This window comes from Typopeltis vanoorti, chromosome 1 (assembly GCF_054136105.1).
Source record: "Typopeltis vanoorti isolate ZY-2024b chromosome 1, IOZ_Tvanoo_1.0, whole genome shotgun sequence".
NCBI lineage: Eukaryota > Metazoa > Arthropoda > Arachnida > Uropygi > Thelyphonidae > Typopeltis > Typopeltis vanoorti.
Genome location: NC_143549.1, coordinates 130,795,673 through 130,822,715, shown reverse-complemented (window position 1 = coordinate 130,822,715; position 27,043 = coordinate 130,795,673). Strand labels below are relative to the sequence as shown.

The 27,043-nt window shown below is 36.8% G+C and overlaps 1 protein-coding gene across 1 annotated transcript in view; it reads right to left on the bottom strand.

The window, feature by feature from the left end:
• The window catches only part of LOC150110427 (methylenetetrahydrofolate reductase (NADPH)), a 99,692-nt gene that overhangs the window by 55,563 nt on the left and 17,086 nt on the right, over window positions 1-27,043 (bottom strand). The window contains exons 4-6 of the mRNA XM_090399283.1: window positions 17,997-18,190; window positions 5,535-5,821; window positions 3,400-3,679 (exon numbers count right to left, since the gene is read on the bottom strand). Of these exons, the coding sequence (XP_090255409.1) occupies window positions 3,400-3,679; window positions 5,535-5,821; window positions 17,997-18,190 (761 nt within the window). The remainder of the gene's footprint in view (window positions 1-3,399; window positions 3,680-5,534; window positions 5,822-17,996; window positions 18,191-27,043) is intronic.

The following is a 27,043-nucleotide window of genomic DNA, read 5'->3' as shown; positions in this document are numbered from 1 at the left end:
ACCACTAGAAAAATGCTTCAAAAAATATAATACTTATCAATAGGTATGGAAAAATGAATGTAACTTTGAACCAAGAACTTCAGTCCACTTCAGGATCAATTAGTATGGCTATATTCAAACTGACTCATGAAAATACTGACATAAGATTACATGCCATTTCTTATGTTACATTAGTAAGGGAAAGAAACAAAGCTTTCTGGATTTAATTACTATGCTCTAATCATAAGCAAATGTTGCAGTGAGGTATTAAAAAACTACAATGCAAATGAAATGCAAATCAAATAAATAAACACATTATTTATACATCAGGTTGTGAATGAATTCCAAAGGCCAAAACGCTGAATAAGGTAGGTGTAAAATGGATGAATAAACATGAAATACGGAAGGAAGCACCTTAGAGGCAGTACAAGATGAATAATGGTAATAGTCAGTTACATGAAGAGTATAAAGGACAAGCCAGGAGAGTGACTCAGTTAGTAAGGAAAACAAATGCAGTATGAGCAGAAATTAAACCTTAGAGAGTTTTATTTTATTTTTTTACAGAAGTGGCAAGTAGAAAGAAGAATGCTTATGGTAAGATGATGTTAATGGATGAAAATGGTAGAATGGTAACTGCTGCAGAAGACACTGTTGAGGTATTCAGTGATCAATTTATAAGGGTGTAATCATGAGAAACTTAAGTGTAGAGGACATAGGAGAAGATGATTTAATTTTGAGTGAGCAGGAGGTATTGAGGAAATAAATAACCTTGATGTCAATAAGGCAATAGAATTTGATATCATCATCTCATCTCATCCGGTTGATAATGGGTTGAGTCCACTAAGAAGAAAAGTTTTCCACTTATCGCGATCTTTAGCCATCTCACTCATGACTCTATAGCTGGGTAGATGGGAATGTTCTTTCAGCAACTTTATCCAAGTACTTCTTGGTCTGCCTCTAGGTCTTTTTCTTCCTATATATCCATTCAGAACTAAATATGGGAGTCTATGAGGGGGCCATTCTCTGAATATGACCAAACCATCTCAGTTGATGCTTAATAATTGTCTATTATATTATCTGGGAAGTTTAAATCTGTTCTAACTTGATCATTAGTCTTATGTTCCACCAACTGGATGGAATTTGATATATGTATATATATATATATATATCTGGAGTTGTGATGAAGGTACTGGAGTGATTGGTGGGAAGTAGAATACCGAAATGGGTTGATAACAGCATTATTCTCTGCAGTTATCAGCACTGGTTTGTTAAAGGGAGATCATGTGTTACTAATGTACCATAACAGGATGACAAGTGTTTTGGACAAGTGAGATGCATATACAATGGTATCACTAAACAACACAAGTACTAACCACCGTGATAAGTTTTAATATGTAAATATTTCATTCCAAGTATCTTGGGACATCCTCAGTACAGTAATTCAAACAATACTAGGAATAACATACAGTTAGGGTGCATGATGTTATTCCTAGTATTGTTTGAATTACTGTACTGAGGATGTCCCAAGATACTTGGGATGAAATATTTACGTATTAAAACTTATCACTGTGGTTAGTATGTGTGTTTTTTAGTGATGAATTCACCACAGGTTTCATTGTATAAAAAAAAATATACAATGGTATACTGAGATTTTGCAAAAGCTTTTGATATACTGCCACACAACAAGCTGTTAAATAAATTGAAATGGATGGGACTGGATAACAGACTACTGAGTGAATTAGTGACTATCTGTTGCAAGCCACTAGTGGTGTGCCACAGGGGTTAGTTTTGGGACCATCGTCCATTTCCCATTAGCCACTTCTCAAGTGAGTACCACATGGTCACTGTCACTAACCAGAGGCAGAATAGTAACATCTTGAACTGAAATCCTTTCTGACACTATAATCAAAATTAGCACTCTTTGGCCTAGAGTTCCTTCTGTCACATGCTGATTGAGAAAGTTGTCTTGCAACAGCTCAATAAATTCAGTTTCATTCTTCTCATGAGATTTTACTGCTACCTAATCAATGTTTTGATAATTAAAGTCCCCCATTATGATTACTCTTTTCACACCCATTGTCTTTATTTGGCGATGCATTTCCTCATCACTAGAAACCAATCTACTAGGTCTCTAACAACACCCCACTATGTATTTGATCTTATTAACCTCCACTTCACACCACATGATTTCAAATTCACTGCCAGATGAAACTGTTACTAGTATTACAGTCATAAGTCTCAACACTAACTGGATTGAAGTCATCCAATATCATTAGTAGCACCCCCCCTCCTCTCCTATCTTGTCTTTCCTAAAAGTATTGTACCCTTTACACTCAGTACCAGTTAATGCCTACAATCTGAAGTACCAACATACTGTACAAAGCAACAAACTCTACCCCTTCGTTTCTGATACTCCTAGCATCGTGTACATACATAATAAACTACCTGCATGTTTTTTTATGAATACTCTTGTCTTTAGTCTTTGTGACACAGCTGGACAACTTGCAGATCTCTGTTCTTATCGAGCATCTTATTTATGCAGGCATCTTTGCACACACTTGATGGGTACAAACTGGATGAACACAAAATTGAATTTGTTCTCTCATAATTATTTCCATGATAATGGAAATAATTATTAGGTTAAATTACAAGGTTAAATATTATTAATTGTGCCTCATAAATAATTATGAGGCACAATTAATAATATTGCTTCTCTTACACACAGATTGTCACCATTCCTTCCATCATAATTTAGTTTCTCTGACTTTCTGTGTTTAGGTCTCTTACCAATTAATAGATTTTCAAGACTCCTGATATTAAACACATTCAAGTGCAGGCCATCACTCTCATACAAATCTAATCTTCCCTCAAACTCATTCATTCCTTCTATATTGGCTACGCATTGAATCTTTTGCAAATGGTCAGTTAGCTGGTCTCATACAGAGGTGAAGAGATTTTTCTTCTGGAAATTACAAGTTTTTCATCCCTCAAACAAGCAAACTGGCTAGAAGAATATATACACACTATAAAGACATAGGACATTTGGGGGAATAAGGATCAAACAACCTATTCTGTCAGATTTGGTTTGGAATACTTGCACGGTGAAGTGTGGGTCCATGTGCAAGTGTAAATCAGGAAGGAAGGAACCTACCTAGCAAAACGTTAGTATATTGTAGAATTTAGACATTAATTTTTATATTCTCACTAAGTCATGCAGTTATTTAACACAGGATCTTTCATATAACTGACTCTAGTAAGATGTTTATTGCATGTATGTTCCAGCAAACAGAAAGACTGCGTCCCTGATAATGGCTTAAATTCATGTCAGTTCTCATCTGATGTGTGATTAAAAAAAATAATTACTCATTTTAAACATTAATTTTTTTTTCTTAATTAAAAGGAGAAAAAGCTGCCACTCACTGGATAACCAAATTTATTTGGATGTCCTGAAAGGTAACAGTAGAACACATCCCATACATCCTGTTCGGATTCCAGTTTCTCACCCCACATTTTAAGTAACTCTTCCTTATGACTTTTACTCTTCATAAAAAATAAATAATAGTCTTTGAGTTCACCAAATGCTGGTGAAGCTGAATTACCCCAACGTCCATTAGGAAATTCATCCCAAGTCTGAGTTCGATACACATAACTCTTATGTCGCAAATTCCAAAAAATTGGTCTGACATCTTCAGAACACCTCCTGAAACCAAAAAGCAAAAAGGGAAGCCATGGGGAATTTAAATATCAATTTTGTTTTGTATTTTAAATAATTTTAAATCCAATACAATTAAAACTACTAGAAATTATAAATCCTATAAACATATTATCTAAAGTAATAAATTATAAATATATAAATTAAGAAAATAACATCTATGCTTTTCAAAAAAAATTGTGGAAAAAAGAAAACCTTTTGCAGTCATTCTATTTTGATTACAAAATATTTAAAAAAAAAAACATGACAATTAGAGGGAATCTAATAACAGTTTGATAACACTGCAATAATAATATGTTTTATAGTCATGAAATCTATGGAAATTTTCAGAACAAGAGTAAGATATATGATATGCATTGATGAAATGCCAATTTTGTTAATAACTTAACAAAACAATACAAAAACCAATAATATAATGTAATTATGGATGACTTTTTACCAATTAGAATCTTAAGACTCAATTTTCTATGTGATATTCCTGAAAACATTTCCAGTTTATATTTGCATATGAACATAATGGTACCAATGGACAGTCTGTGTTAAAACTGAATTATACATAATCAAGGTGGGAATAGAAATTATTTTCATAACTAAATTATTAGGACCAAAAAAAAAAAAAAGTCTGTGCATTTTTTTAGGGTAAAATTAAAGCATTCATGTGAGGATTCTTCTTATAGTTGTTACTCCTTGGTCTTTCAATTCGGGGCATACCTCTTTGTCTGGAACATAGAGAGAGAATCCTACTCTGATATTATTCCTCAAGAATAAGTCAAAATTTTATTGGGGGGGGGGGGGGGTAGCTGTGTGGTATTCCCCTGATGGATGGTGCAGAAAGAAATTGCTCTGATTATGTCCGTGTTGTTGTTTCTGTGAGAATAATGCCCTCTGAATGAAGTTTCTTTACTGATTTTGGAGATCATGCCAACCCTTCTGGATGAAGAAGGGTGATATTTTTTCAAGTGGATGTTCTTCATTCAGTTGAATGTAATATTAAAAAGGTTGATGTGTTTATTGCTGCCTATGATGTTGGAATGGTTTCTGGGTACAGATCGAGGTTGTTGAGGGCTTCTAATAAACTTGAGGATGAAAAGTTACTCATACTCAAAAAGGAAGATTGTTTCAGTACCAGAGCTCCCCACTGACCATTGAACCATGAATAGACACCCACTCTCCAGCAAGCAGTGACAACGCTCAGGAGTGGAATGACAGGGCTGCCCAGGATGCCATACCAGCACCATAGAGATCATAGCCCTGTCCCCAGACCATGGGAAAAGAGACTTACTACAGTTGACAAGCGGGCAACTCACAAGTCTAGGGATCCTGTCCAAGTCATCCAGGAATCCCATCTTGCTGAAACAGAAGCCAAAGCAGAACAAGATTACTAGGATCTCCCTTTCCAGATGTCCACGGGTGCAACCTAGGAAAGGGAGATCTTGGCACAGTATTGGATCCCAGTGGTGGTGGTGGTGGCGGCGGCGGTCTGGAAGAAAGGATAGTAAGAAAATCAGGAGTAATAGAACAAAGAATACAGGAAGAAAGAAGAGGAAAAAACAGTAAGAATGAAAAGGGCAAGTGCTATCTATCACTTGAGATCTCCACCACCAACAAACAGGTGCCTCACCTGGAGGGGTATTTGATATGTTTGGAGATGGAACTGTGCATGGATATTGACCAATGGCTGCTATAGTTTTTACATGATTAGAAGAAAGCGGAGTAATGGTGGTGGCCAGTTCATTTTGTATACAAATATTATTTGTATATTATATGTTAGTATACAAATATTAATTTTTAAGAGTAATTGTTTTAAAAGAAATAGTTTATATTTATTATAACATAAGCTTACTTATGGTTAGCAGCTACAGGCCAAGGAAGTGGTTTGTGGATGCCCTGTTTCCATAATCCTAAGTGTTTCAATATGGTAGTTGTAGCTAACTCTCGGTTTAAGGTATAGAAATGAAGACCAGGTGTCACATCAGAAGATAAAAGTTGCTTACACAGTTTAACAGCATGACTTATACCAAAATTACGCACCAATTCATCATTGCCTCTTATTGATGTAACTTGGTCTAAGAGTTCTTGTGGCATTTCTAGTCGAGATAATCTTACAATGTGTCTAAGAGAATCATAGCTCTGAAAATAATGAAAAAACAAAAAAAAATCAATAATTTTATTCTATTAAACTCATACAGATATGATTTGAGAATTATAAAAAAAAAGAGTAGCTAACGTCTAACTCTAAGTATGTTTTTCATCTTCCAACACACGCAGACACACAGAGAGCGAGAGAGAGAGAGAGATGCATGCTTTATAACAGAAGTGGCCAAGTTTCCTAGGTCCAAGAGCCACACAGGATGTTTTTCAGATGTTTCCGAGCCACAAGGTATTTTCAAAAAAAAAAAGTTTAATTATTAAAAGCAAATATGCTCACGTTATTAGGCTGTTTAATTACTGCTCACAGAAGAAGCTTATTTTATTGGTCTTCATTTTTACTGTTAATGCTTTAAAATTTGGCAGATGTGATGTTAAGACAATATAAAGAAGCTCAGTCAAATGTTTATTTTAATAGTAAGTGCAATAGTTTGACTTCATGAACTTCATTACTGAGAAGAGAGCTTCACAGCAATAAGTTCTCCCAAAAATTGAGATAATTCAGAAGGTTTTCCTGAGATGAGGATACTCTGCCTCTGTCACTTGTTTCCAAAAGTGAACTATAGATAAGCTCTTATTTATATAAGGGCTTATCTGTAGTTGTATATTTTAAACCCACATCCTCCTGTGGCTCTAAAAGTTTTGTTTGTATTGAAGCAGCTTCCATAGCAAAAGGTGTTTGGTAACAGGATAGCTATCACTGATGACATCAATCAGGAAAGGATTTACAAAACATTTGAACCACAGCATTACTGTCTTTAGTTCATCACATTTGAGCTGAAAATTGTCATTTAGTCCTTCTAATTTACCTTTATACTCTTCCAATTTGCTGTATTTTATTTCAATACCAGGAAAAACATTTGCTTTGGATTTTAGATAAGAAAAGCGGTCAAATTTTTCTGTTACTACATATTTTTGGAAAAGCTTTATTTTATTCTGAAAACTGACTGTGTAAGGCAGAATTACCTTATCTTTTCCCTGCAACCATTTGTGATCTGCTAGTTCCATGTATGATTTTTTCCCTTTTCTTCTGAAAAAATCAACGATAAGCTTCAGCAGTGCAAATAACCTATTCAAGAGATTTCTAGTTCATGATCACCTTATTGTACAATAGAATAACAGGTCTTGAAGATCATGCTCCTCGATAAAATTTCCAAATGCTCGGTGTGTTTTTGCATTCGATTGAATGAAATTCATAATAAAACACATTTCAAAACATTGCCATACTTGAAGAACTCGTGTTCATTCATGAGTTCTTCAAGTATGGCATTGAATATGACACAAATATGACACATTGAATATCTTTATTCAATGTGTCATATACCAAATGACCATGTTATATGACACATTGAATAAAGAGACACACATTTTGTCCAGCCATAGATGGTGCTCAATCCCTTGCAACACTGATAAGTTTATTCAGTGCTTGAGCAATTGATAATGCTTCATCAAGCAATTGCAATGAAAATGTGAAAGAAGAACTTTTGGACTTTATGTTCAAAGTCTCGTTTTGCTTTCTTTCAAGGGTCAGTAAGTCCAAAAGTTCTTCTTTCACATTTCCATTGTACGTAGCATAAGAAATATCGCTTGTTGAGAGTAATCATGAATATTCCGTGAATTCATTGAGGGCAACAGTTCTTGAAATCACTAAGTATGTAATTTCAACACTTATTTGGGAAATACATCTCGGTGGTGTGACAGAAACAGAAATACTTTTTATTTGTTGTTGAGAGCCATAGCAAATGACCTTGCAAGCCAAGATTTGACCACCTGTGCTTTATAGCTTGCACAGTATTAGCAATGAGACTCTCATAACATACAGTTATGGACAAAAAACCATACAACTATAGACAGATTACATGGAAGTACTATGGACTATTTAGTAATCAAACCACATGCAATCAGAATTTTTTAACTTAATAGGACTGTTGCAATTCTCATTTATTGATTATGCAACCACACTGTGGCTGTATAATTGATCATTCAGTTTACTAAGCAATAATGCAACCACACTGTGGCACAGTGATATACTACTCAATTAATGCAACAAATGAACACTTATGTGGCTTAGGTATTATGGCATAAAATGATATGAAATTATGATACTGTAGCAAATTATTTCATATCATGTTGTGTAATTTAGATACTAAAAGATGTCCAATTTATATGATAACTGAAGTAGCTCAATGTATTAACAATGATTCCAAGCCAAATTTCATCAAAATCTGCAGGCACAAAGAACTTTATACACTCCTGGATGTTCAGGAGGATGTTGTTGATCCTTAGGAGAAAGTATAAAAGTAGCTAGTCGAATGAAAGATGTGGAAGTAGTAATAGACCATATATGCAAAGAACTTTGGCTATTCTTTTCTGATGTACAATTAACATATGGAACAGGAATGGATGGTTTTACTGTGCTCCTGTGTGTTGGATGTATGAGAGATGATGTGCATATAATATTTTATCTATGTAATATGGGCTGTAGCCATTGGCTAAAAAGGTGTTGCAAAGGTCCTTGAGCTCAGTTTCAAGGGCTGTGTCATTTGAACAAATAACCCTGGCTTGGTGAGTAAGAGTTTTGAGGATGCGATACTGTTTGGAAGGGTGGTGGAGTGATTGTTAATGTAAATACCTACCAGTATGAGTGGCTTTTCTGTAGATAGAAAAGGATAATGAGCTATTAAGAAGTTGTGCCACTAGTGTCTATTTCTTTTTGAAGAAAGAGAAAGTGAAAATAGTATGTATGTAGAAAGAATGGATGCAAGTTTTTGGATGTGTGGAGTGAGGGAAGATTATTATTATTATTATTCAGGCCTCCATGGAGTCAAGAGACTTATTGTAGGAGGTCCTTCCTAGTAAACACAAAGTCTATCATACTATTCCTTGAACTCAATGACTGTTCTTGCTCTCACCACTCTATCAGGCAATGCATTCCATGGTTCCACAACCCTCCATGCAAAGAACCCACTCCTCATCCTCTTGCGCACAGCTTCCTTTTGCACTTTCCAGGGATGGCCCTTTCTCATCGCTCCTTCCCGCTGCTCCACCAAGAGAAAGAGCTCCCCAGTGTCCACCCTGTAACTGCCTCTCAACAGTTTAAAAGTCTCGATCATATCACCTCTCCTTCTTCTATCCACCAAACTCTTCATTCCACATTCCCTCAGCTGATCCTCATAATTAACACTGTACAGTCCTGAAACCATCTTTGTTATCACCTCTGCACCCTTTCCACAGTCAATTTATTCCCTTCAAATCCTGGGGACCAAATTTGAGAACAATAGTCTAAGTGTGGTCTGATCGGGGTCTTATACAATGGAATGATAACTCTTCTATCTCTGCAGGTCAGCGTCCTTCTAAGTATTGCAGAAATCCTTTGGGTTACCCTCACCACCTTTCCAATATACTCCCTGAATTTCAGTTTTCTATCGATCATCACCCCCCAGATCTCTTGTCTCCACTACTTCCTCCAGTATAGCTTCTCCAATCGAGTATGCAGCCTCTCATCGATGTATCCCAAACTTCAAGACTTTACATTTTGCTGCATTAAACCGATATCCCCATTCATTTGCCCATTTGTCTAGTTTATTCACCTGCAAACAACTGAATATCCCCTTGCAATTCATTGACAATGTCATTAATATAAAGGTTAAACAATATAGATCCCAGTACTGAGCCCTGTGGAACTCCATTTGTAACCTTCTGCTTCCTTGATATTCCATACACAACTCTCTGATACCTATCAGACAGACAATCCTGAATCCAGTTGACTAACCTGACATCTAACCCATGTGCTGCAACTTAAGTTTATCATGTGGCACCCTGTCAAATGCCTTTGCAAAATCCAAATAAATGGCAGTGTATGCCTTTCCCTCATCAACTGCTCTTGTCACTTTATTATAAAAGGTAATCATATTACTAAAGCAAGAGCACACTTTAACAAATCCATGTTGATTCTCACAGATCCTCACCACACTAGTCACTCTCCTGGCCTGAGTCTTATATTCTTCATGCATCTGCTCTCCACCTCTCTCCTTAATCTCTTCCATAATTTCTTTTCACCTGCAGTTCTTGTTTGATATTGTTTGTCATCCACTTTACACCAAATTGTGTCCACTTCTTCACTCACGGAATACAGCTTACTATTGCTGCTAACAAATATTCCTTCACAATTTCTTAAGCACTAATGATATCCTGGCCTTCCAATTCTGCCCTCTATGGAACTGCCTGAAGTTGATATCTCAGACTATTATAATCACCCACCTTATAATTCCACACATGTTCCCTTTTCTTTCATACTCCTACATGGCTATTCATCTTCCATGTCAAAACAACATGGTCACTCCCTTCAACGGGGGGGGGAGATGTCATCTCAGTTATTATCAGTTCTTCTGATACTATGACCAAACTGAAAACTCTTGAACCTCTTGTTCCCTCTATTACATGTTGCCCAAGACATTTTTCTCACAAAAATTCTAGAAATTCCATTCCCTTATTACTACATGCATTTTTCTATTCTTAGCTTATACTGCTCTAGTTAAAATCTCCCATAACAATCATTCGTCTTGCACTTGCCAAGCTCAACTGCCTAAAACATCTCCTGCTCCCCACCCTCTGTGCTCCTTGGCTTGTAGCAACACCCCACTAAATATCCTGTCTTACCCACCTCTACCTCAGACCATATGCTTTCAAAACCATTAGTGTCACTGCCTTCCAAAGCTTCCCAGAGGATTGAATTTGTATAAGAGGGACAGCCTACACTCGAATGTGTTTGGTATCAGGAGTCTTGAAAAACTAATAAGTAGTATGAGACCTAACACAGAGAAGTAATGGAAACTAAATTATAATGAGAGGAATGGTGAGAATGTGTGTGTAAGAGTGACAATGTTATGTAACTCTGCTAATGGTGGGAATGGGCATTATCATGGAAATGATTACAAGGACAGTACAATTTTGTCTTTGTGTTTGTTCAGTTTGCAATCATCAAACGTGTGAAAGATGTCTGTATATGTCTGCACTAGAGAAGAACAGAGATCTGCAAGTTGGTCCAACTGTGTCACACAGACTACAAACAAATGTACACAATAAAATATGCATGCAACTCATTATGTCTGTATACAACTGCTAGAAGTATCAGAAACAAAGGGATAGAGTTTGTTCTCTCAGTCAATATGTTGGGACCTTAGATTATTCCAACATATTGACTGAGGCATCATTTAAGTATTCAAAAATACTTAAATGATGTAGTATCAGAATGTGTCCCAAGAGATGAAAGAATAAATAGGGTATGAGTGAAATGGATATGTAATCTTATTAAGCAAGAGATCTGTAAGAAAAGGATGATGTGGAAGGAATACTATGTGCATAAGGATGATGTCCACGATGAAATAGTCCCATTGCCAATTATAAGCAGCAGGCTAGAAAAGTCACAAATATTGTATAGAAAGCTAAGTCTGAGTATGAAAAGAAACTGGTACTGCAAGCTAAAGCAATCCACAAGAATTCTATTGATATGCTGAAAGTAAAAGAAAGAATGAATATGAAAGAATAACTCTTCTGAATGCAGATGGTGTGAGGGTGACAGATGCAAAAGAGCGTGTTCAACTGATGAACGCCCATTTTGCTAATAGCTATCAACCTGGTGTATGCAACATTGAGTTCACTACCTCTTCACTGGATGAAGAAACTCAGCTGTATGAAGAGGAGGTATTAGAGATGTTGCTAACTGAATAAGAATTCAGCAATAGGGACTGATGGGATATCAGCAGGGGGTTCTAAAAGAGTGTTCAGCTGAACTGGCTATTCCTTTGACCAGGATATATAACTTGAGTCTCAGAACAGGAAAGTTCTGTGAGAATGGAAGAATGTGAGACTCCAGTACAGTACATTGACATTTAATGATCTTTCATCTGATCAAAAAAAACTGCCCCCCCCCCACACACACTCATTCATTCATATCATGGGAAAGGTTGCCTAAGGTACTCCCAAAATACATTGGTCCTGTGCCACTTATAAAATCCATAGATGGAACTGAAATAGCTGTAAAAGATTTGGCTCAACAAATTAACACAGCCTGTGCAGCAGTCACTACTTCCACAACTATTCTCAGGCCCAACCACTTGCCAGAAGATATCATGAACCTGATCAGGGAGAAAAACAAAGCTCGAAAAAGATATCACAACACCCGATCACCACAAGACAAACAAACTCTAAATAGATACAACTCTGCAATCAGAGATGCCCTTAAAGCACATAGAAGTCAACTTTGGGAAGAAAAGACTGTCTGCTATCTCTCCTGACAACCACTCCATATGGAACCTAATCAGAAAGATCAAAAACAAAAACAAATCTCTTCCCCCCCCCTCCAAACAGATCTAGGTCTCATCCACACTGATGCAGACAAAGCAGAAGCAATAGCAAAAAATTTAGATAGGCAATGCAAACCCTCATATGAACATCTAGACTTCAATCACATCTATAAGATCCATAGACATGTCAGAAGTTCATTAAAACTTTCTGTAACATGCCCCAATTAATTTGCACCCACATCACCAGCAGAAATTTATGGACCTGACAGCATCACCAACAAGGTGATAAAACTACTACCATGTTTAGCTATTGTTCATCTGACCAAGATAATAAATTCCATTCTCTGCTTTAAACATTTCCCTTCCTGTTGGAAAGTGGCGGATATTATTCCAATTCACAAGACTAGAAAAGACCCTCACTTGCCCCAAAGTTACAGACCAATCAGCCTCATCTTAAATCTGGGTAAGATTGCAGAGAAAGTTATTCTTATCAGATTCCAAGCCTACGTACAAAAGTTAAACATTTTACCTAATGAGCAGTTTGGATTCCGTCAATTCCATAGTACCACACAACAGATACATAGACTTGTCGAATACATCTCCACAGGATTCAAACTGGCATCAATGCACTGGGGCTGTTTTCCTTGACATAGCCAGTGCATTTGATAAGGTCTGGCATTACGGACTACTACATAAAATGATCTCAACTGGAATACCATTGGAAATGGTTCACGTAATCAAATCATACCTTGTTGACAGGCATATGCAAGTTAAGATTGGCAGTGCAGCATCAGCATGAAAGCACATCTTGGCTGGAGTCTCACAAGGATCCTTACTGGCACCAATTCTGTTTTCCATATAGATGTGTGACATCCCACACAATCCATTGTCATCTATCAAAGCCCTTTACGTGGATGATACAGCAATATTAGAGAGATCTCTAAAACCACATCTTGCCATCAAGAAACTACAAGAAAACCTACTACTGTTCGAAAAATGGTTCACCAAATGGAGACTGCAAGTGAATCCTCAAAAGAGCGTAGCCATGCTATTCTCCAGAAGACCAATGCTTCCCAAAGGAGACATTTTCCTATTCAACACTAAAATCTCGTGGCAAACAGAGATCAAATACCTTGGTGTACTGCTGGACAGAAGGCTGACTTTCAACAGCCATATCAAGACTCTCTGTGTAAAGACATCAAAAGCCATTACCCAGCTTTATCCTCTGATTAATAGGAACGGTAAGCTAAACACCAGAATCAAATTACTCATCTACAAATTAATGGTTCATCCTATACTAACTTATGCTTTTCCGGTTTGGAGCCATACCGCTGATTCCAATATTCTCAAGTTACAATGTGTGCAAAATAAATGTGTACAAATAATCCTGAATGCACCATGGTTCGAACGAAATGTGCAGCTCCATCGGGACACAGACATCGTCTATAATTACACTTCAATGCAGATTATAGCAACAAAGTTCTTCTCAAAAAGCATCTGTGCACCCTAACAAATTGGTTCAACTAGCTGCAAATTAAGACGCAACAGTCTACTTCAAACACAAAAGACCAAAAGCCATCTTAAATTCCAATTCTGATGTTTAATCTCCAAGCCAAGTCAGGGCGAGCAATTGGCTCAAAAATTTTTCCACTCACCTGTTTCCTTATCAGACAGTGGGAGTATGAAAAGCATTTGCTTCACCCTTTATGCCAGTAAAGTTGATCGTTGATCAGGGAAGTTCTGCAGAAATGGAAAGAATGTAATGGTAATCCCATTGCACCATGGTGGTGCAAAGACTGATGTATCCAACAATCGACCAATCAGTATCTCAGGAGTGGTGGTGATGATTCTGGAAAATTGGTTAGAGCTCACATTCAGAAATGAGTTGACAGAGAATCTCTATTTTGCAATGAACAACATGGGTTAATTAAGGGCAGGTTGCATTTCGGCAACTTGCTTACATTTTATAAAAATATTACCATTGAGCTAGACAAGGGGAATGGATACACCATGATACGTTTGGATTTCGCTAAGGCATCATTTGACAGAATACGGCATGAAAGTTGCATAACTTGGAGAAGATGGGTTTGGATTATAAAATATTAACATGGATAAACAGATGACTGACTGACGGACATCAAAAAGTGTATATGGGAGGATGCGAGTCTGCAAGATTTAAGGTAACCAGTGGTGTACCACAAGGTCCTTGGTCCACTGTAATTCAATCTGTACATTACTGACATTTTGAAGGATTTGACAGGTGACATACAGCTATTTGCTGATGATGCAATGGATAGCAAACAGGAGGAGATATGATATGATTGAGATTTATGAACTTTTGAAACTTTCATACAGGATTTCAGTTGATGGAAGTTTTTATTTTATGGAAGGTGGGGAAAGGACAAGAGGGCATCCTTGGAAGCTGAGAATGAATGCCTCTAAGAAGGGAGGAGAAGATCTAGATTGTTTTCTCATAGAGTGACGAGCAAATGGAATGGATTGCCAAATGCAGTACCTGTTGAATGGTTTGAATAGGCTGGAATTGTGGGAATGGGAAAATGGATGTCAGTTCAATGTCAGTAAATGTAAAGTAATGCACTTTGTCATAATTATATATCCAATGTCATATTATATTAATGGGATTATGCTAGAAGAAACTGATCTGGCTAGGGATCTTGGAGTGTTAATAGATAGATAGGAAGTTGGAGTTCAGGAGCCATGTAGTAAAGGTTGCAAATTCAACTAAAAAGATAATTACAATGCTGAAATGAATTTTGACATGTGAAGATAAGGATGTCATTTTACCTCTTTAGAAGACCTTGATAAGACCTTACTTGGACTGTTGTGCACAGGTCTGGTCTCCTGCTTTCTGTTGTGATTCTGATACAGAGGAGAGCATTGAAAATGATATCAGGATTGTGGAATACTGGTTATGAAGACAAACTGAGAATTTGTAGACTGCAGACACTAGCAAACCGAAGAAAGAGCAGTGATATAATTGAGACTTGCAAACTTTGAAAGGGTCATACAGGGTTTCAGTTGATGGAATTTTTCATTTTATGGAGGGTGAAGAAAGAACATCCATGGAAGCAGAATGAATGCCACTAAGAATGGGATGAGGGCTAGATTTTTCTCTCATAGAGTGGTACCCAAATTGAATGGATTGCATTGGTTGATGTGTATGCAAGCAATGTTAATGGATTCAAGAACAAGTATGACAGCTGGTGTGTGTAGTATGTGGCCTCCCTCAATGAGTTCCTGAATCCTTGGAGGTCCCTCTTAATAATAATAATAAAGACCTCTCTTTTTGATAACAACAGTTATGTTTGCGTGATAGTGCTCTTATTTTTTTATTTCTAGTTTCTTTTTTTTTTTTCATTCACACTTATGCTGATGGTGCCTTCTTCATTTCTGCTAAAGTTTGTGCCAATATATAACTTTTCATTGTTTGTCCCAGTTTCCTAAAGAAAACATCAACAATCCTTTTTTAATTGAGCAAATTCTCAGCTTGGGATGCCATTTCATAAACCATCATTTTTGTTTGTGGTTTTGAGCTAATATACAATACAATTTAGTAAGTTCCAAATTGCAAGCCCATTTTTGTTTGTTCAGTAGCTAGGCGAATAACTAATAATGGGATACATCATGAGAAGATAATAAATGGACATTAGGTTACAAGTCCTGTTTGGATTTCATTCTTTATCAGCTATGTGGAGGTCATTTTATAATTTCTAGTTCTGATTCTTAAGGTATTCCATAAAATAACACCAAGAATGTATATTTTACACAACAGACTGCAGACAGGATTAACTGCACTATTAGGGCATTAATCTGATTGTCAGCTTTCTGACTGGACATTCACTTCAAGTGATGGCAGATGGCTCTTTATATTCTAACTATGCAACTAATGCTGTGGTCTCACAAGGCTCTGTTCTTTTGCCCACCCTCTTCCTTCTATATATAAATGATCTACTCTAATCTAATACAGAACACAGTTTTGGTGAAGACAGCATACTGCACGTCAATTCTTATCTTCAAATATTAGGGTTTGGATAACCTTGACAACCTCAATGCCAGCAAAAGACAGTTCTGCATTATTTTCTACAAAAAATAATCCTCTTCTTCCAATCCTACCCTTGACAATACCCAAATCTATATTTAAGATAAAATTTACTTTCTTGGGATAACTCTAACCTAAAATCTCTCTTGCCACAAACATATCACAAATATTGCTTCCTCTTCTTCTTCTTCTTCTGCAGCTTGTTCCACTTAAATAGGAACACTCGTCTCACTACTGTTCTGTAAATTTTTCCATTTAGATTGATCGGCACCCTCTTATCGCATAGCACTCCAGCCATCTCTCTCTCTCTCTCCAGTTCCTCCATCCTGCATCCCACTTCCTTCTCAGCCCCCTCCATCCTCTTTCACTGTTGAACCTGAGTATCTAAAGTCTCTAACCTTTCTGATGACGTTTCCTTCCGGCTCCAGATGGGCTACAAGTCGTAAAAATAATAATAATGATAAGTAAATAAAATAAAAATTTTTAAAAAAGGCTTCTATGAAACTATGTCTTCTTCTGCATCCAAAAAATTGTTTTCACTTTCACTCAAGGTGCTACTTTAACTCCAAACAGCTCCTAACCCTATACATATCAAAATCTGCCTGATCATGAATACTGCTCTCACATCTGGGGTGGTGTCCTAAGAGCACACTAAAAATACTGGATTCTATAAAGAAAAGTACAGTTAGATTAATTAATGATCCCCTCTCTTTCTTTCTTTCTCTCTCTCTCTCACTAATACACTTCACTCACTTTCACACAGGCTTTAAGTTTCTGCAGCCTGCATCTTCTATAAGCACTTCCGTGGATGCTGTTCATCAGAACTGGCAACAATGATCCCCCACCCACCCACCCCACCCCTTCCACAGCAGTCCTCTATGTTTCCCAAAGAAATACAATCCACAGCTTTTCAAGTCAAATATGAACATGTTCCTAGCTCATCCATCCATAGTACTAGTACACAGTAGGTACACTAGTACCATGAATGGACTGCAAGCCATAAAAAAAAATAAATAATTAAAATAAAATTTAAAAAAAAAGGCTTCTATGAAGCTATGTTATTTACCTGTGTTAGGCCACCAAGCCTAACACATTGAGGAAAGATGATGATATATATTTTACAATGAGCAATATGCATAAACATTTTATATTATTATTTTAAAATGATATGCTTGACTTCAAAGAATTTGTTTGTCTGAATTGTGAGAATGAAATGGGTAGTTCTATGTAGCTATACAGTCAAATGTCAATACATAGGAAAATTAAAAAAGCATAAAGTCTGCATGTAGAAAGACAATGTTTAATACCAAAATTTATAGTCACAGTCAACTCTCACCATGGCAAACTCACAGGAACTGGTGTTATACTGGAGAGTTTGCTGTACTGGATTTCACCAATGTCCATTATACCAAATGGACATTAGTGAGGACTTTTCTATACAGTAATGTTTGCTATAATGAGAATCGACAACATAATTAGAACTGGCTCTAGGTTTTTTGCTAGCCATGCAAAAAAATTTTTAGCATCCCCCCCCCCTTTTTGTTGTTAAAAATTTTTTTTAAAATATTAAATAGAAAGTTTGTATTTCATGAAATAAAACTCTTCATTGTAATGTAGCCATTTTCATTTTAATATTATCACAATTACAAAATTACTATACTGAATATTTCAGAGTATATTGATGGAATGCCATCTTTATAAATGTGTCACCCCAAGCATGCTCTTATCTTGCTAGTGCCTAGAGCCAGTCATGCATATAACATGAATTTAAGTTTTGAGGAAATACATGTACCTGAATTGGGAGAATACCAGGAATAATGGGAACAGCAATTCCAATTCTTCTACATTTGTGAACAAACTGAAAGAAAATATCTGCTTCAAAAACCATCTGGGTGATAATAAAGTCTGCACCTGCATCAACTTTCTCTTTTAAGTGCCTCAAATCATCTTCATAAGATGGTGCTTCTGGATGACCAGTAGGGTATCCTGTGCACAAAAATTATTTCTCAGTATGTGATCTACTGGTACAAACTTCAGCATATTTTTTGCCTCCAGTACAAATAAATAACAATAGAAAATTATGCAAAAACTGAGAAATGTAACACTATAGCATTCCATATAAAAGGAAGTGGATTCCAATGGACAATGAAACTCATTGAGCACCTACATGATACCAGTGGCAATTTCTTTCAAATTGGAAAATTCACTTGTACAGAAACTTGTTTATCCTTTAAAGGCAGTTTGTAAAACTTCCAAAAGTTGAAAACAAATAGTTTCAGAAAAACATGCCTTAGAGACTTCATTTCCTGGTGTTTTTTTGATCCATTTTAGACAAGTAAGCAATGAAAAATATCACTGTTGCTTAAGAGATATTTGTACAATGAGAAGTTTCTTCAAATTAATATTTAAAAAAAAAAGGAATAAGTAATACTATTTATTTAAAGCCATGTACTTTAGCCTGAATATTACAGGCCAACATCAGTGGCGACAATAGTTAATTACAAAGTAGAATGAGAACAATGGATTGATTTGAAAAAGTAAGAGCCATGTAATATTATACATAAAACAAAGCAATGGTATAACTGAGGAAATATAGCAATATTGATAATTCATTATTGATGTGTGATTAAAATAAATTAAATACAATTTAGTGGCTACTTTTCTTCCTGTCAACAAATTATCAGCATGGTTTCCATCTTCAAAAGATAAACAGTAATGCATCTGTTGGAGGCTTCCCAATCAGCTGGCAAATAATCATGTTGCTATTTACTCCATCAGGTTGTGTCTGGAGGGAGACCAAGTTATGGGTATGAAGGGGACACTGTTTGATGACTGGAGTCTGGGCAATCTCTATTGCAAATTATGTATGTAATGAGTCCATCCCCCAGCTCTTTGTTTCTTGAATCAACAACTCTAGCATTAAAGACAATCATACAAATACTAGCAGTTTAATTGGGGATATAAAAAGATCTCATACAAAAAATTTTTAAAAAAATAAACAAATATGAAAAATAAACAAAAAAATTGGAAAAAAAATGGATAAAATAACAAACTATGCCCCTTCCCTCACAAAACAAAATAATGCCAAAATTTCTTCCAATAAAAACATTAGCAATGCACACCATTACTTACAGACATCAAAATCTGATCTCATTTTCCTAACAAAACCCTACTGGCATTTCTCATGACCATGGGGCCAACTGCTAATGCCTCAACTTCATCTTGCATAAGTTGCAATTTTCAATTTTCACCTTTTAAAATTATCCCACACAACCCAACTTGAAATTGTATCCCATTCAAGAAGTTTAATAATCAGAAAAATAATCATCTAATTTTAGTCTTCATTTTCTTGTAACACCAATTATGTTCACATGGTATTTCTGTAATTCTTCTGCTAATTTCACCATTTGTTCATTGCTTGCTCTTATGCTGATGATGATGCTGCTGCTGCTGCTTGTCATCAATTCTGTTAAGTTTGGAGTAGTTCTAGCAGCTGACTTCTCAAAGTTCATCTGGATCCCCCAATGAAAGCATCAGACAGCCTTTATTAAACAGGCAAGAATAGCTGTGAGTATTTGGATGTGTGGAGTGAGTTTGAGGAATGGCCTACACTTGAATGCATTTGGTGTCAGGAGTTTGGAAAAATTACATTGGACAACACACAATTTGCCTCTGAAATGAAAATAGCGATTCTTTACTCATTTCAATTGAGCTGAACACGAAAATGACAATAAAATCTGTCAATTAGTTCTTGTTTGGGAGAGAGAGAGAGAGAGAGAGACTAGGTCTGCATTGCATACATAGGTATCATTTGGAATGCTGTATATCAATCTCGTGATTGCAACATATTGCATCAGCCCAATCGTACATAACACCTCCCAGAAGCTATTGCATCATTGGCTGATCCAATGCAGTTGAGTCATGACACTGATGTCATAGGTTGATGCAATCATTAGTATAAAGTGAGGTCCTGTAGGGTAAGCAATTGTTTGTGCGACTTCCTGGACTACACTCCCTTTTACTCCTGCATCATAAGTATTACACAAGTGATCCCTACGGTGTAAATCCAGCAGTAGTGATGCCTCGTAAGTGTTAATAGTGCAAATAACTTTTGTTACATTTTCAGGGAAGTGATGTTTGCAAGCCAGAAGGCCATCGTTATGTTAGTGAAAAAGGAGTATCAGCTTTATTTCTGATGCAATATCGGGAACCAAGAAAGTGTCAATGCCGTTTGCTGTTCCTATGGTTTGGAAGGAGCCAAGCAATCATGCAAATGACTGCTACTTCTCTATGGTACCACCTGCTTCAAGAAGTATCACGAGGAAAAAGAAGTGAACAATAGCATACCCGAATATACTATCTGCTCTCTGACCAGTTCTACATGGCAAAAGATATCCTGTTCCTGAACTTCTAAGAGAATTTTTCATCGATTCAGAGGACAATGAAAATGGAGGATGTCAGGTTCTCCTGAGCCTTCGGCATCTAATCATGATGATGATCTATTTGTCCAAGTGACTTCATTTTGCACTCATGAGCAGTTTGCACCTTACTTTCGAAAGGAAGATGACCCTGTGTTCTGCTACAATGTAGATCTCCTGATGAATGCCCTATGAATCAAACATGACTTGAATGAAATTCAACGCTCATCGAAATTGAGTCTCAAATGTTACTGCATAATGGAAACCAGCTTCCATCTGTTCCAGTCAGACATGCTGTCTACATGAAAGAAACCTACAACAACCTAAAACAGCTGTTGGGCTGTCTTCAATACAGCAAGTATAGTTGGCATCTCTGTGGTGACTTGAAGTTAGTGTCTGTGTTGATGGGTTTGCAGGTGGGATATATACGAAGTACTGCTGTCTTTTGAGTGAATGAGACAGCCGAGCAAAGACTTTGCACTATGTGAAGAGAGACTAACCCTGTGGGGGGGAAATCTCTAAAGCTAAGAGAAAAGAATGTGGAACACCCAATCCTGGCAAAAATGCACAAAATTTTTCTACTGCCCCTACACATTAAACTTGGTCTACTAAAAAACTTCTTAAAAGTCACGAACTGGACTGGATCAGCTTTCAGGTACCAGGCTGACAAATTCTCCCGACTCAGTGAAGCGAAAATTAAAGAGAGAGTTTTCGTAGGTCCTCATATCCAAGTGCTCTTCATTGACAAGATGTTTGACAACCTGGTACAAGATGATGAGAACAAAGCTTGGGATGCATTTCATCTGGTGTTATCTAACTTCCTTGGAAATGTCAGGGCAGAAATCTACAAGAACTGGTTGAAGAATTGTTGTCTCTGTATCACAAACTTGGCTGCAATATGTCCTTAAAAATGCACTTGCTCCATTCCAACTTGGATTTCTTCCCTGACAACTGTGGAATAGTTTGTGATGAGCACGGTGAATATTTCCATCAGGAAATTGCAACAATGGAGAAAAGATACCAGAGAAAGTGGTCTACTTCCATGTTGGATGACTAAGGTTGGACACTCACTAGAGATGATCCTGAGCAGCTATACAAGCAACAGGCAAAGTGACGTCAGATGTAGAAGTTTGATGGACATTTACTGGTATATGTGATAAGTATATATCTCTAGTATCATCATCAAATTCCTGACATGTACCCTCAAGGGGTGTACAGGATATGATAGTACTACATGAAAAATTTACATCATTACTAACTTCCTATCTACAATTTTCCTCCAAATCAGTCTGTTACTTGTCAAGACTCCAACATTATCAGATCTCATATTTCTATCGTCTAAGGCACTTTGTACCATATCAATCCATCTATAACTTGGTCTTCCTCTGGATATTTTCCTGCCAACCTGGCAGAGAACACTTGTTTTGCTAATCTTTCCTTGCCCATTCTGTTTAAGTGACCATACCACCTGAGATTAGCTCTGCTAACATATTCCTGGATGCTGACAATGTCAAGCTCTTTCCTAATATCCATGTTTTTAATATGATATTGCCACTGATGCCATCTGTTCACACCTCTAATCTGTCTCAGGACTCTCATATCTGTGGTATCTAGTCTTTGGTCAAGTGTTTTACTTCTGACCCAGCTCTCAGATCCATAAGTTAAAACTGGTTTGAACACTGTCTTGTACATAGCTAATTTAGTGTTCCACCTAATTTCTCTCTTATTCCATATGAATTTATTCAATTGACTTCCTACCATACCAGCTTTGTTGATTCTGTTGTCTATTTCCATATTTAATTTACCATCTTCACTAAAAATCGTGCCTAAGTAGCCTGAAATGTTTTACTTGTTCCACAGGTTTCATGTTCACAACACAGTTGACATTTTTAACAATTCTACCTATTTTCATTGTCTTTGTCTTTTTAATGCTCACCTTCATACCATATCTATTACAACGGTTATTCAATTTAGTCAGAAAATCTTGCAAACTTGTAGCAGATTTATTGTAGTGATAGCAGTGATAGCACAGTGCTATCACTGCTTGTTTCATTTAGCAATTTTTCGAAGTAATTACTCCATACTTAAAGGATATCTTTTGCTCCACTTTTTCATGTCACTTTTATCATCTCTAACTCCTTTCACAGCACTCTTTCCTCCATTTTTAAGCTTCTTCAACAACCTCCAGAATATTTTGCCACCTTCTTGATATTTATTTTCTATGTTCTTGTCAAAGTCCTCCCATGACTTTTGTTTAGCTAGTTTTACACAGTGTTTCGCTTTCTTACATTTGTCTCTGTATTGTTTAAGAGAAAAAGCTGACTTATTTGCCAGGAACTTTTGATATGCTTTCTTCTTTTCCTTCATTGCCTCTTTAACTTCCTGTGTCCACCATGGAGTTCTGATTTTTCTATCCTTGCAGACAAGTTCACCACATGCCTCTCTGGCTGAATCAATCAGGGTTTTCTTCAAGGCTTCCCACTGAATCTCCAAGTTTTGGTTCCTGTTCTCAAACTCTCATTTTTTCTTCAATAATCTTTGTGTATTTTAGTCTACAGTTCACATCTGGGAACTGCTCAATTTTAATTCGCTTTAAAACTTTCTTACATGTTATTATTTTCAGTATGAAATTCAATTTTATCCTGCTCAAGACTAAATAGTGATCACTTCCAATTTCAATCCTCTGTACACTCTGGTGTCCTGCACCAGGGAGAAAACATCACTATCAACAATAACATAGTCAACAAGATTTTTCTTATTCCTTGCTTCTTCTATCCATGTGAATTTGTGCACATTTTTATGTTGGAACATGGTGTTAGTAATAACCAGTCCACGTCCTGAGCAGAAATCCTACAGGAATATGCCATTATTATTAGCTTTGCTGTTTTCTCCAAATTTTCCCAAAATATTTTTGTATGTCTACAATCATTTCCTACTCTGCTATTTAGATCCCCAACAAGGACCAACTTTTCCTTTTTTTTTTGTGTCAGTTGCTTTTTCTAAAGCATCAAAAAATTCCTCCACGTCTACCTTAGTAGAACCTTCTGTGGGACCATAGGCACAAATAAGTCTCATTGTCCAATTCCCTATTCTGATATTAGCCCACATCACTCTACTTGAGACTGACTGCCATTCAAGAAGATTAGCCTCGTATTTTGTGTTGAATACTATGGCTACTCCTTCTTTTCCTTGATTGTCATGAATATAACATTTTGTATTTATTTTTCAGAAACATCTCATCAGTTTTTGTCTTTTTGTTTCAGTCACCCCTGTTATGTCAATCTGGTACTTATCTAATTCTTCAGCTAGCTCCATTTCTTTGCCATTCAGGCTTCTTATGTTGATAGTACCGATCTTGAACTCTGGTGATGTTGAGTTGGGGTGCTTTCAGATTTGTTCCAGTAGCTGACCTTTTGCTGTTCTCCCTGGTTTTCTGGCGAAAACAACGGGGGCCTTGTTTAACCGGGCGACACCCCAGTTGGCATGAAATTTTGTCATGTTTTACCATCATAACTCTATTATATAAGAAACTATTGTGGATCTCTCACAAATGATAGCCAATTTTGCATTTTCGTTACCATATTCATGTTCAGCACCTCGAAATCTATAAGAAATGACTAAATTAATCAGGGGGGGGGCACAACTTTTGTAAAATTTTGTTGTCCAGTATTAACTGGTATGAGATCTAATACACAAAGTCAGGAACACTCGATTATATTGAGAGGAATGGTGAGAATCTGCTTGAAAGAGTGACCATGTCATGCAACTGTGTTAATGAGAGAGATTAATTTCTCTCATTAACAGTATGTGCATTATCATGGAAATGATTATGAGGAGAAAAAAGTCTGTGTTCATCTGGTTTGGACATATTAAGCAAGTATAAGGATGTCAGCATAAGCATTTAGATACAAGTAGAGATAATATGCAGGTTGTATATATGCAAATTATGTATAATATGCATATATTATACAACTATTATATATTATTTATATATTATTTATATATGTATTTATAAATTTATATAAATATATATAACATGTATTTATATTATATATAAATACATATATATAATATATATAATATATTATATATTAATATATAATATAGTTGTATAATATGTGATTATGCAGACTACAGAGTATACAAAAAAATCATACTAGCTTATTATGTTTGTACATGAATGCCAGGAGTATCAGACACAAAGGGGGGGTAGAGTTTGTTGCCTTGGCGAAGTTGATGGCTTCAGATTTTAGGCATTAACGAGACCTGGCTATCAGAAGCAGAATATAGTATCTGTTTTTGAGTGTAAAGAGTACAGTACTTTTATAAAAGATAGACAGGGTAGGAGAGGAGAAGGTCTGTGTGCTGCTAATGATGCTGGATGACCAGTCAGCTATAACTGCAATAATAGTAACAATTTTCAACACAGCAGTGAGTTTGAAGCCATCTGATATCAGGTGGAGTCTAACAAGATCAAATAGATAGTGGAGTGTTGTTACAGTGGATTGGTTGATAGTGAAATGAAATGCATTACCAGATAATATGATGGACACCAAACAAGTGATCATTATGGGTGACTTTAATTATCAAAATATTGATTAGGTAGCAGTAAAATCTCATGAGAAGAATGAAATTTATTTCATTCTTCTCATAATAATAAACCAAATTTATTATTATGATGATTCAGGCTTCCAGGGATCACAATACTCATTATGGCAGGCCCATCCTAGAAAACACAGTTTGTCATACCACTCCTTAAAGTCATTGATTGCTCGTGCTCTCACCACTTTATCAGGCAATGCAGTCCATAGTTCAACCACCCTCCACGTAAAGAAACCACTCCTCACCATCTTGTTCACAGCTTCCTTTCGTAACTTCCATGGATGGCCCCTTGTCCTTGCTCCTTTCACCTGTTACACCAAACAAAAGAACTCCCCAGTGTCAACCCTGTAACAACAACTCTTAACAGTTTAAAAGCCTCAATAATATCACCTCTATTCTTCTATCTACCAAACTCTGCAGTCTGCATTCCCTACTGTCTTCATAACTAGCATCGTACTGGATGATCTCTGATACCATCTTTGTTATCTTCCTCTGCACCCTTTCCACAGTTAATTTATCCCCTTCAAATCTTGGGGACAAATTTGAAAACCATAGTCCAAGAGTGGTCTGATCAGGGCTTTATACAATGGAATGACAAATCTTTTATCTCTGCAGGTCAGCATCCTTCTCAGTATTGCAGCAACCTCTGGGTTGCTTACCTCCACCACATATTTGCAATATGTCCTATGAATTTCAAGTTTCTGTCAATCATCACCCCCCCCAGATCCCTTTCCTCCCCCCACTTCTTCTAGTACAGTTCCACCAACGGAGTATGCAGTCTCCCACTGATGTATCCCAAACTTCAAGACTACATTTAGCTGCATTAAACTGACACCCCCCCAAATCATTCATTTGCTCATCTGTCAATTTATTCAAATCCTCTTGCAGGGCTACCACATCTGCACCATTACTAATAATCCTTCCAAGTTTCACATAATCTGCAAACAACTGAATATACCCTGCAATCCCTTGACAATGTCATTGATATAAAGGTTCAACAATGCAGGTCTCAATAGTGAGCCATGCAGGACCCCACTTGTAACCTTCTGCCTCCTTGATATTGCTCCCCCATACACAACTCTGATAACTATCAGATAGCCAGCCTGAATCCAGTTCATTAACCTGACATTTAAACCCATGTGCAGCAACTTCAATATCAGCTTATCATGTGGTACCCTGTCAAAGGCTTTGTAAAATCCAAAAAAAATGCCAGAACATGCCTTTCGCTTATCAACTGCTCTTGTCACTTTATTATAAAAGGCAATCATATTACTAAAGCAAGAACATCCCTTAATAAATCCATGTCCTCATCTGCTCAATACTGTGTGTGATCCCTCACTAATTTCTCCAAGATCTTAACAACTACTGATGAAACACAAACTGGTGTATAGTTTGACACTTCCAATCTTATACTACCTTTATGCAATAGCACTATCTTACCCTCCTTCCACTCCTTGGGTACCTTTCCATTGGCCAGACTTTCATTGAAAAGCCAGCTCAACAGAGCTATCAGTTCTTTAGTACATCCTCTCAAAACCCGTGGCAAAATTCAATCCAGTCCGTGCGGTTAGCCTGGGGAAGGAGTGTCCTGGGTTCGATTCCCGTTGCCGACGTGAAGAGCTTAAGGATCTTCTTCATCCATAGCCAAGTTAGCTGGTCTTGGGCGTGGACAGCAGGGTTCCCCACACCACATGTTTTCAAAACCATTAGTGCCACTGCCCTCCAAATCCTCCTCTCTGAGAGGACATAAATTATCACTTATCATAAAGCAGTACTCCACCGCCACATTTTCCCTTCCCATCTCAAAAAATGCTGTACC